The 12,400-nt window shown below is 38.9% G+C and overlaps 1 protein-coding gene across 9 annotated transcripts in view; it reads right to left on the bottom strand.

The window, feature by feature from the left end:
• Positions 1 to 1,985: 1,985 nt before the first annotated feature.
• The window catches only part of CALD1 (caldesmon 1), a 194,765-nt gene continuing 184,350 nt past the window's right edge, over positions 1,986 to 12,400 (bottom strand). For 5 of the 9 annotated variants that reach the window (XR_004032978.1, XR_004032980.1, XR_004032982.1 and 2 more), the window contains 5 exons: positions 10,818 to 10,955; positions 10,301 to 10,396; positions 7,991 to 8,105; positions 5,542 to 5,622; positions 2,139 to 2,585 (listed from right to left, as the gene is read on the bottom strand). Coding sequence is in view for 4 of the 9 variants with exons in the window: in XM_030825712.1 (XP_030681572.1) it covers positions 2,580 to 2,585; positions 5,542 to 5,622; positions 10,301 to 10,396; positions 10,818 to 10,955 (321 nt within the window). In the remaining 5 variants the exon portion in view is untranslated. Of the gene's footprint in view, positions 2,586 to 5,541; positions 5,623 to 7,990; positions 8,106 to 10,300; positions 10,397 to 10,817; positions 10,956 to 12,400 lie in introns of all 9 variants that reach the window. The other 4 variants (XM_030825712.1, XM_030825713.1, XM_030825714.1 and 1 more) reach the window with 1 other exon arrangement.

Raw genomic sequence — 12,400 nt, 5'->3', positions numbered from 1 at the left:
TATTGTGGATGCATTTTCACAATATATGTTTATTGGAGCGATCCATTATCAGTGAAAAATATCAAGTGTTTATAAAATTTTTAGGAATGGCAGATTCACAGAACATGCTAGTCAGCTTGCAGTTTTACCTCGTAAAGATAACAGAGAATTATAGTCAAACCAGTAAACAAGGAATTTACTTTTCAAAAGATTAAATCGAAACTGAACAAAATTCTACCCTAAAACTTACTCCATCCAAATATTGGAATAAAAGTCAGCAGTGATACATTCTCTTCTGAACTTTAGATTTTCTAGAAAAACAGGTAATAGTGATCAGGAGGAGCTCTTGTTCAAAAGTACAACAAAGCAATGTTACCTCACCATAGGCCTTAATTCAAACTTTGATCCATTTCACTCCAATGACGGGAGTCAATGCTACCTGGGACACTTGTATTTGTAAATTCTGATTTAGCTTATTGTAGACTTGTGCCTACTCTGTCATGAGGGTTTGACTTCTGCATTCTTCGTGGCTTTCCTTCCTTTGGCTTAGGTTTGCTAAAGCTAGAAGATTCAATTGCTCTTTACAGACTTATGAGGAAGATAGACTTTGTAACGCAGGTGTCACTTCTCATGCCAGCCCTGCCCTGGTTAGCTCTTCTGGAGGAATACTGTAGATAAGAAAATAGTTATTTGGGAGGCTCCCTCAGTGTGGTAGGAATTGAGACTAACACAATTTTGGTTAAGTCCACTGAGGTATGAGTTTATATAACTCCACTGTATGTATCCAGCTATACCAGAACATTTTGCCAAGCCACTGGAGGACTCTTTCATTATCTACTGTGAAGAATAAAGACTTAGAGGCTATATAATAAGATCTGGATTGTGTGTGTAAAAATCATGAGTTAAAAAAGACTTGGGGGAGAAAGTAAAACTAGTAGAAGTTACATATAATTTTGAAATTTCACCACATTGTCAACTTACTATAAGTACCAATGACAAATAAAGGTAGAAAAGTTTAAAGAAATGCTTCAGAGTATATAAAGATCAAAGTACTGTCATGACTCTTCAACACTGGATTTTGCTCACTTCTCTGCTTCCAGACATTTAGCCAAAGGTAGTCTTTGTTGAGACTCATACATGGAATTTCTATCTGTACAATATTGGCACTAAATTTCTTGTCTTTCAATTTTAGAAAAAGGAAGAGACCTTATGACCTATTGTGAACTTCATTGTTTCTAATAAGTAGGCTTTGAGCTTGGTCGAGATGATAGCATTAATAAAATTCACACCGGACTTCAAGAATGAATTTAATTATAAACTAAATACTATGTCTTTTAGAAAATTTCAACTCCTGGCCGGGCACGGTGGCTCATGCCTGTAATCCCAGCACTTTGGGAGGCCGAGACGGGCAGATCACGAGGTCAGGAGATCGAGACCATCTTGGCTAACACGGTGAAACCCCGTTTCTACTAAAAATACAAAAAATTAGCCGGGCGTGTTGGCGGGTGCCTGTAGTCCCAGCTACTCGGGAGGCTGAGGCAGGAGAATGGCGTGAACCCAGGAGGCAGAGCTTGCAGTGAGCTGAGATCGCGCCCCTGCACTCCAACCTGGGAGACACGGCGAGACTCTGTCTCAAAAAAAAAAAAAAAAAAGAAAATTTCAACTCCTTGTGACACTTCTAATCTCTCTTCTTTTCAATACTTTCTTCTTATAGGTCATCAGGCATTGAAAACATATTGATACCTATCTGCCATGTTTCTATTGGCAAATATGAAATATTAATATAATGTGATTTTTTAATTTTTCAAAAGCTGTGATATTGGCTAGTTACAATGACATACTACTAAATATAATAGTCTAGCACATAAAAAAGCATTCTACCATTAGTGTGTTTGTATATGTGTATGCACATACATACATAATTGAGTTATCTAAAATGTGGTTCAGGCTACTATCACTACTAAAGAAATCCACAAAACAACCAACCTAAAAAATCAGTACCACTGTCAGCTAACATAATAATGTAATTTAGATATGAATCATCAGCATAAAAAAAAGTAATACCTTAACAGTACATTTCTTTTTTTTTTTTAAAGACAACCATTATTGCAGTATTTCAAATCTGAAATGGGTTACTCTCAAAAAGTGTTACAATTGCCTACTAAGATAATTTCTTCCATGCTTTATTATAAAGTGCAGAAACAACATGACTTCTGTATTTAAAAAAACAAAAACTACGGTTCATTTTTCTAGATACTGCACACATTCTGCAGGCAATTTTAAACTTGGATCTTCTGTTGACTTCAGATGTGGTTGGTATCACTGCTCAGAGTTACGATGATCAGTAGAAAAGTCTCTATTTCACAGCATGGGTTTCTTTAGAAACAGGCTCCTGTGCAAAGGCAGTACTTTTACCATGAACATCTCTAGACTGTGATTATTAAATATAGTGATAATATACATGGGTTTATTGGGATATTGAAAAATAAAAGAAAATGAACCCAATTTAGTAAATCAACATAAATACAAAACAGAGCAAATTAGCCCTCTACAACTGAGCTCGTCCCGCGTCTTGAGCTTGGGTTCTTTCTGGAACTGTTTCAAACCTGCCAAGAGAAGAAAACTTGAAATTGACAGCCTGTAGTGTGAAACTGACAGCCTGCAGTGTTTCAGGCAGATGGTTTTTATAGTCAGAAGAAAAAAGAATAACAGTATGGCAGGAATAAATATTTATGAAAGGGAGGATTATTATCGGCATTCCATTCAAATATGATCTTTTATTTTACTGTTTATTTTTTTTGAGATGGAATCTTGCTCTGTCACCCAGGCTGGAGTGCAGTGGTGTGATCTCAGCTCACTGCAACCTCTGCCTCCCAGATTCAAGCGATTCTCCCATCTCAGCCTCCTGAGTAGCTGGGGATTACAGGCGTACACCACCACGCCCGGCTAATTTTTGTATTTTTGGTAGAGACAGGGTTTCCCCATATGTTGGCCAGGCTGGTCTCAAACTCCTGACCTCCAGTGATCTGCCTGCCTCGGCCTCCCAAAGTGTTGGAATTACAGGTGTGAGCCACTGTGCCCGGCTGGATCTTCTTTTATTTTATCCTTCCTTCTGCTGATTTTTTTCATTTCCCTCTTCCTGTCTTTCTCCTTTATGTTCTCTTTTCCTGTCTTAACTTTTGGCCTTGCTCATAGCATTTAGAGTCAAGTAAGTTGCTTTTTTTTTTTTTTTCATTTTTAAGCTCCACTGTAAGAGCCAAAAATCTACAGTGTGTATTCCAGAACAGGCACATGCGACTGAATAGCTCAATGAGGGCCACATCAATGTATGATGGTGAAGGAGGATGTTTATCTTTAGTTTTCTCCCATTTTTAATCTAGCAATCTCTATTTTCTCCTTCCTATTCTTACACCCCTACCCCATGAGACTTATCTGACCTATAGTCCTATTCTTATACCATTCTTTCCCCCTCAGCTAGTTGCTAAAAATTTTTGCCAAGCTATTAAGAAATCTTAAAGTGTTGTGAATTCAAATTTTCAAGGGTGTTCATTGTATTCATTTCTAAGGAATGACTGAGTAACAAGAAATGAGTTTGACAGTTTGAAGCAAAAGAGGTACTTAATCTGCTACCTCATAAACTCAGTTCTGGGTCTGGTGGTTATATTATTACTACTGTAGAAAGAGGTTAGTGGCACGTGAAAACTCACACTGTCACTCTCCTACCTTGTACTGCCCTGGTGCTACATAACTCCAGGGAGTACCATTCATGTTTGTATGTGAGTGGTGTTCTCTGAGTCTGACCATTCCACATCATCTTTGTTCCACTTTCCAGAGCTCTGGCTAGGAGGAATGTTATCCAGAGACTCCATTATACTGGTGATGATGGTCTATGGCCAGCTGACATCCCCTTTTCAGACAGGAACCTATATACACACTGGAACTGCCATTCTGAGAGGTCAGATACCTCTCAGAGGTCTGAGAGGAGAGCCTTCTGCTGTCAACGCTCCTCCCACAGTGGTGTATAGAGAATGTCTTCCTGGGAACCATTCCATAGGTTTGGACTATTTACATTGCATGGCTGACAAACCTGCTAGGCGCTAATAGCATAGGCTAGAGAGGTCATAAAAGCTTAGGTCAACGAGCTCATTCTTTGTTTAAAAAATAACAAAGAACGTTCTTTTCTCCCCTGCCACCGAGAGAAAATTATACAAGGAATTGAACAACTATACATTTTCTCCTGAATATGCATCCTAAAAGAAAGTACCATGTATAATGGTTAAAAATGCAGGCTCAGATCAGACTGCTGGAGTGTCAATGCAGGCTATGCTACTTATTCACTGTGTGACTTTGGGAAAGTTACTTCATCTCTCAATGCCTCATTTTTCTCAGCTGCAAAATGAGAGTGATACACTACTTACCTCACATGGTGACTGGAGGATCAAATGAAATGATGGAGGGTAAGAAGGTAGAATAGTGTCTAGCATATAGTGGGGTGCTTACTTGTAGCGCTAGTAGTTTGCAATGTGATAATTACCAGCAGGTACTTTTAATATGTTTAGCAATAACTTAGAAAGGCTAGTGGATTTTAATGGAATAAAAGCACAATACATAGCTAATAGTGAAGGTGGGGTAATATGTTTAGGTAGCTGCACCAGAACTAAGAGCATGTAGAAAGTAGGAAAGGGAAGGTAATTCTCTCCCTGCAGTGAATTGTAGTGATTCTCTAGTTGCTGTTGATGTGCTCTTTAGTCCTGAGTTTGCTTACGAAGTGCTTCTGTTTAAATCAACCCATAAGCAGCCTGTTCTAACCTTGCTTATTGTTGGTCTCCAGTTTCTCCCTTTTTAATTTTCTTTTTATTGAAGGAGAAGACTAGGTCTATTACTTGAAATGGGGAAAGGCTACAGTTGGGAGTTGAATGAGCTCATTGTATCACAAAGGGTCCCATTTGCAGTCTAAACATCATTTAGATGTTCTTCAGAGCCTCCTTTCTGAAGAATGACCATATCCTTTGACCAGAAGACTAAAAGTAAGAGGAACCCAATCATTCTTAGTCATTCATTTTCATAGGCTGGTAAATGGTTGCCTTACTTTTGAATATTATTTTAATTTGTTTGCCATAGCAACCCTGAGTCTTAGGCTGCTGGCAGTGGCAATATAATCTAAAATGGTTCCAGAAAGTAGTTTTGGAAACACTCAGGGAAACAGATGTTTTCCCCAAGTGATTTTTAAATGACTGTGGCACCAAGCTGGGACCTTGTAAGGAAACGTAGACCATGGTATCCCATACAGCCTTCTGCTGCCAACGTTCCTACCACTGTGGTGTATTGAGGATGTCTTACTGAGAACCATTCCATGGATTTGGGCTGTTTATGTTGTATGACTGACAAACTTGCAATGCACTTTTCCTTTCACTGTGTTATGTACTGGTCTTTTAGACACTGATGGGTGTGCAGGCAAAGATCTGTAGGTCAGTGATATTTCTCATCTGACTCCAGGACATTATACTACAGCATACATGAGGAAAACAAACCTCTGAAATACTAGTCCTCCCAATAGATTACCTTAGTGGGGGAAGTGACCTTATCCACAGATTGCTTTTCCCAGAGGTTCCGCTTGCTGGATACGTCTCCTGGTCTCAAGTCCTAATAAAGAGAAAGCAGAAAAACATCGATAGGTGGCCATTTATATTTTCTAGCCAGCTCTAAATAAATGGCCACATCTATTGTTTATTTGAATCAGTTTGTTGTTTAATACGCTTTACCCCAGTGATCTGAAATGGAATTGAAAGGACCATCAGCTGTTGTTTGATTTTTTTATTTTTTTATGAGACAGAGTCTCACTCTGTAGCCCAGGCTGGAGTGTAGTGGCATGATCTTGGCTCACTGCAACCTCCGTCTACTGGGTTCAAGTGATTCTCCTGCCTCAGCCTCTCGAGTAGCTGGGATTACAGGCGTGTGCCACCATGCCCGGCTAATTTTTTTGTATTTTTAGTAGAGATGGGGTTAGCTGTTGTTTGATTTTATATAGACCGTGACATGTCTTATGATATAAGAATGGGCTGGAACTATAGCCTCTGTCTGGGTCCTTGTCCTTTCCTAAGGACTTACTGTTTATTGATCAGTAAAAGCGAAACAGGAGTATGTTTAAAATAATGTAGCCTCATTTTAAATTTCTGCACACTTACAAGTCAATAGATCATAGGTTATTTAAAAATAATTAATTTGGGGTTTGATAAGCATTTCCTGCCTCACAGATGAACTCAATTTGTACTCACCTCTTTTCCCCCAGCCCTTACTACTTTAGTGCACACCAGCTCGACTGCTAACTACCCACACGGCACTTCTCTGCCTAGGGACTTTCTCTGGGTACAGATGCCTGTTTTGCCTGCCCAGGAGGCAGGCTGGAAAGTTCAAAGAATTATTATAACATCCCCAGGAACAGTCCTCAATGGCTGACTGGTGAATGTTGGTGCAATATTATTTTCAGGCTCACTCTCGCCTCAGCTTGGGTAACTCTGAAGTATGTGTTCTTTGGTGGCTTCCAGGATTTCCTCCATGGGATTAAGGTTTAACAGTCCATGTGAGGACTTGCTTAATAACACCTTCTGGGCAGGCTGCCTCCTCCCAACCTCAGCCCCTGTAGGGTTTTCTTCACCTCCATGTAAACAACTTGCTCTGGAATCACTATCTTGGGATCCGTTGCCAGGCAGCCCAAACAAAGTCACTTTTTTTTTTTCTTTTTCTTTTTTGAGACAGAGTCTTGCTCTGTCGCCCAGGCTGGAGTGCAGTGGCGTGATCTCGGCTCACTGCAACCTCTGACTCCCGGGTTCAAGCGATTCTCCTGCCTCAGCCTCCTGAGTAGCTGAGATTACAGGCACAAGCCACAACGCTCAGCTAATTTTTGTATTTTTAGTAGAGGTCGGGTTTCACCATGTTAGCCAGGATGGTCTCGATCTCCTGACCTCATGATCTGCCCGCCTCAGCCTCTCAAAGTGCTGGGATTACAGGTGTGAGCCACCGTGCCCATCCACAAAGTCCCTTTTCTAGCAGCACTTTCCTCACCCTAAAATCATTTTGTGTCTCCCGAGGGGCAAGTGGGTAATTCAGAAGTGGATCAGTAGAACCTAGCAAATATAAACATTCATCACAAATTGAACCCATGCGAGAAGTTGACAGTTGATGACATGTGTAAGAACATGTGGAAATCTTGGGATGGAAACACTAAAATATGATCGATAACAGTTATATAGCGTAGAGTCTTTATTTACTACCTCATAATTAATTTCATTTGGATAAGGATCCAAATTTCTGTTTCAATTTACTTTTCTTCCAGCATTTGCTTATATTAGTACTTGGCAAAAGGTAGTTTGTAGAAAATAAATGTGTTTTACTGAAATAGTAATGCTTATCTTGGCAAACCCTTTTCTCAGGAGGAAGGCAAAGCTAACAGCAGTTGCATTTACCCATGGACACTGATCTAAATGGACAGATTTCTGATAGATAGTATTGAGATTGTAACACTGAAAATGCACAGTTAAATGATACCTGTGAAGCATTTCAGATTTGCCTAAACTTTACTGAGTTTCTGGATTTCCTCTGTGTCATGAATTCCTGATATTCTATTAGAGAGTTACACCTATTTAACTTGGAGCCATTAAGCAACAAATCTGATTATTTTTGTAGAATTCCACTACATTTGCCAGCGTAGGTGAAAGCTGCCAAGCTGTCTGGAAGACTGTTTTAAAATTTTGGAAACTATAATTAGGAACATGCTGAGGGAAGCTCGGGAAAGCAGCTATTATCGCTTTGTTTATTTGATTCATATGAGACAAATATTTTTCCTTCTCATGCACGTTCTTCTATCTAAGAAAATGGATTGCACTTCCCATAAATCCTGCCAATGGATCTTTCGAGATCACTTAAAGAGTTTAAAGAGTCCTTTTAAGAAAATATTAACATCCGAGTTATAAGTTGGCATTTTAAATCAAAGGGGAAATATAAATGGAATTACCTGACCAGACTACATTTTAGAGAAAGACCCACTCCGGAAGAAGAGGGAGAAATGAAGGCAGGAGAAGCAGGTTTCCAATCAACCAGAGACCAAAGAGTGAGGAACAGAAGGTCAGCTGAGAAAGACATTGTTGGTTTTTTTTTAAACAAAAAGAAAGACAAATTAGCTTTTTAATTGCTGTGTAACATGCAGTTTAGACACAGAGAATAGACAAACCAGCTCAAACAGACATACTCAGAATTGAATTGCAGTTACAAAGTTACACTGAAATCCTATAAATTCTACCCACAAATAGCAAGGGATATCCCAGTAGCAATCTGGTGTATTTACAACATTGATTTCATAGAACTTTCTTCCATCTGGTTCTCATTCAGGAAGCCACACTAGTCTACAAAATCTAATGGCAAGAAGGATCTCACTAAAATCTATACTAACTGCCATGTTCTTCTTTCCTTTTCTTCACCCTCTAGGGGGTGATCTAGCAAGTCACATACGAATTAGTAGGTAAAGCAGGCAATGATTTTGTAATTTCTCTGTAATACCTTTTTTTTTTTTTTAGGAGGCTGTCAATAACCCCAGAACATAGTGCATGTTTTGTTTTGTTTTTGCTGTGGAAACCTGGATACAGTTATACCTATCATAATAATAACTGAATTTTATCTTTTTAACCTCATTAGGATGTCATACAGATGATGGTAAACTTTTAAGTTTACATGTTAAAGTGCTGATAAAAGAATAGGGGCCAAGTTCTGGATCAAATTTTTGAGTATAATCTGCTACAAAAATGAAAGATTGCAAATATCATAAATGTGCAAAAATTATCATCTCCCCCAAATATTTCATACTTATCAAAGAGGGAAACATAGATCTTTCTCTTCTTACTTAGTATCTTGAGAGTTACTCAGTAGGTCCATTGCCTGTTTTTTTTTGTATATTTTGGGGGAGAGGGTCCTTAAATTTCATTAGGTTTTAAAGGGGTTCATAATTCAAAAAGGGTTAATAATCACTGGTATGGAACCACAAAATTTATATACACTGCCATGGCTTTGTTTGTTTTGTTTTTGAAAATAATTTCTACTCCTTATGTTACCAGAGATGCTTGGAAAACTTGAGGTACTAAAGAGCACATAACTTTTGGGTCTGGTCTCTTGTCTCAACTGTGTCCTTTTATAAACCCCCATTCTTGTACCTATTGAGAGGGGGAGGAAAAGTTGCTTTTTTCAACGTATAAAGATTTTCCAATTGTAAATTGGGTTGACATTAGTTTATACCTCCTGTGAGCCTTTATGCAAAGAATCTCGGGGTGTAGATTAATTAAATGGTTCAAGGAGTTGTGCCCAAGAAGGATTTGTGAACATTTCCATTTCTTCCTTTTTAAATTGGAAAGTGACAAAATTTAATGACTTTGGAGATTATATATGGAGCCAACGAATGCAATTAAATGGCATGGAGCCAATGGATGCAATTAAATGCACAGAGGCCTAGGATTGGAAAGTTTTTCTTCTTCCTCTAGAATGTAGGATTATGACAGTGGACTCTCAGCTCCCTTGGGCACCAACAAAGCTATAAAAGCAAACTTAACAGGGAAAGCTCAGCAATATACAGTGGGGAGCTTGATACATTTTCTTATTATAATGACAAATGCAAGCAATTGTCGTATACATTCAACGAAAAGGTGAAAAGAAATGTACTTTTTAGTAAGATAGCTGCACTTAATAAATTAAGAAAATTTTAGGTTCTCAAAAACATCATTCATAACCAGTTTTTCTAGTTTCCAGTTTTATGACTTTCCTCAGGAGGTGTTGACAACACAATTAGACCAATTATTTCAACAACTACCCAATAACTGCATTTTTGTGCCAAGTTATAAAAATTAGGCAAATTGGAACATATGGATTCCCAATAGGCAATATACATATTCTTTTGGGAATAAGTTTAGGGGTGCTCTTGATAAAGAAGTAGCCAAAATGATTTGACCTTTCATTTTCAAATTTCTATCCCGAATTTATAGAATAGAAGCTAAACAAATAGACAAGTAAAGGATCTAAATTTGAACCGCCTCAATATTCTAGCTGATTCCTCCTCTCAGGGTGTAGAGGTGATTATTTCGTTCCATTTTACCCTCTGAGTAACTGAGATGCAGCTTCTTAGAACTGTTGTAAATCTGAACACTTTCTTGTTTGTTATTCATCAGGGAAAGCAAAGAACAGGAGCGCTGCCATTCCTAGGTAAACAGACCAACTGCTTGTTTTCTTCTGCTGGTAGAAGCTGGGAGATCAAAGAAACTCAGAAAAACCTGAAGGTACTTACAGAAGGTTTGGGAGCAGGTGACTTGTTTCCATCTGGGGTTTTAGTTAGCCATTCATTGATGCGGCTAGAAACCCCTACCTTCAAGCCAGCAGTTTCCTACAAAGGGGCAATCATCCAAAATATTAAAGAATGAAGTGAACTTTACCTGGGAAGGAATTTTCAAAGCAAATTCAAAATATCATTAACTATGATTTCACATAACCATAAACCTTAACACTTGATATTTACAGAATATGTTATCTGGTTTTCTTTCCCTTGTAACTCACCCCACTCCAACTCCAAGGGTGGACATTTCAGATCAGGCACTTTATTTGGAGTAAGATGGCCCGGGCTTAGTACCTCGTGCAACCTCACGAACACATTCTCTCTGAGCTTGCTTTTGTGGTCATTGCAAAACAAAGTACAAATTGCACCTTCTTCACTGCTTTTATTATTTACTAGTGTGATTCCTAAATCAAAATCGAATTGCAAAAAAATATGCCCCTCTACACTTAAAAGACAAAAATCAGACGCTCACCTTATTTGGTGTGCCTGCTGCAGTGGGGGATGAAAACACATTCCCTTTCTCCCACATACTCTTGATGTTGCGTACACCTTCAGCAGGAACAGGAAGATCCGAGGCTGCCGGCTTTGTAGGTTTTGCGCTTTTTGTTCCCTGAAATTTGTGAGTTATTTTTAGGATTGGTGCTGGGAAGTTTGTTCTCGTAAAATTATACTGAGTTTGTCTTCCTCAACATTATCATCTTAAAAATTCATTGTGTAAACACCTCCACCAAAAATGAGTGATAATTTCTGTTGTAAAACTGTATGCTGATGACATATGTCCCTCAAAATAAACCATCACAGCTAGATCAGAGGATCTTTCAAAAATGAAATATACTTTTTGTTGGAACACCATTTATTGTGAAATTGATATTCTACTTTGTGTCTTCAACAGATACTTTTTTTTTTTTTTTGAGACAGGGTCTTGCTCTGTCACCTAGGCTGGAGTGCAGTGGCACAATCAAGGCTCACTACAGCCACGACCTCCAGGGCTCAAGTGATCCTCCCACTTCAGCTTCCCGAGTAGCTGGAACCATAGGCCTCTCTCTATTTTGTAGAGAAAAAAATGAAAAAATTAGCTGGGCATAGTCCCTATGTTGCCCGGGCTGGTTTTGAATTCCCGGGCTCAAGGGATCCTCATGCCTCGGCCTCCCGAAGTGCTGTGACTACAGGCATGAGTTACCACACTTGGCCTCAACAATACCTCTTAAATGCCTACTGTATGAAGGGCACTTTGCTAGGTTCTGGGGATACAATCGTGCTCAAAACAAGACAGTTGGGAGGCTGAGGCAGGAGAATTGCTTGAACCTGGAATGCGGAGGTTGCAGTGAGCCGAGATTGCACCATTGCACTCTAGCTTGGGCAACAAGAGTGAAACTCCGTCTCAAAACAAATAAACAAACAAACAAACAAAAAACAAGAAGACAGTCAGCTGCAGTGGGCTTATATTTTAATAGAAAAGGAAGATAGTAACTAGTTATATAAGTATTTATTTCACATTGTGCTAAGTGCTGTGAAAAATAATGATGTGCCATAAAGCATGGCACAAAATCGGGGGACAGTACTTAGTTTGGGGGTGCAAAGAAGGCTACTCTGAGGAAGTGACATTTAAACCCAGATCTGACAGAAGACTTGAAAGAAGACTTAAATATATATATATATATATTTAAATACCAGTAAACCCATTCGTTAAAAAAAAACCTTTTCATTAAACAATATTCAGGCTGAAGGTAGAAAATAATTTATTTAAAACTCTTCTAAAATTTATCTTTATTATTGTATTTCTTAGAATTTCAAAGTGTAATAAAGCATCCTTAATATTCTAACACTATTGGGGGCCAGATGTGTTGGCTCACATTCGGCTTTGGGAGGCCAAGGCAGGCAGATCACTTGAGGTCAGGGGTTCGAGACCTGCCTGGCCAACAGGGTGAAATTCTGTCTCTACTAAAAATACAAAAATTAGCCAAGTGTGGTGGTGGGCCCCTGTAATCCCAGCTACTCGGGAGGCTGAGGCAGAATTGCTTGACCCCGGGAAGCAGACGTTGCAGTGAGCCGAGA

Source organism: Nomascus leucogenys, chromosome 13 (assembly GCF_006542625.1).
Source record: "Nomascus leucogenys isolate Asia chromosome 13, Asia_NLE_v1, whole genome shotgun sequence".
Lineage (NCBI taxonomy): Eukaryota > Metazoa > Chordata > Mammalia > Primates > Hylobatidae > Nomascus > Nomascus leucogenys.
This window is presented reverse-complemented; position numbering and strand designations above follow the sequence as displayed.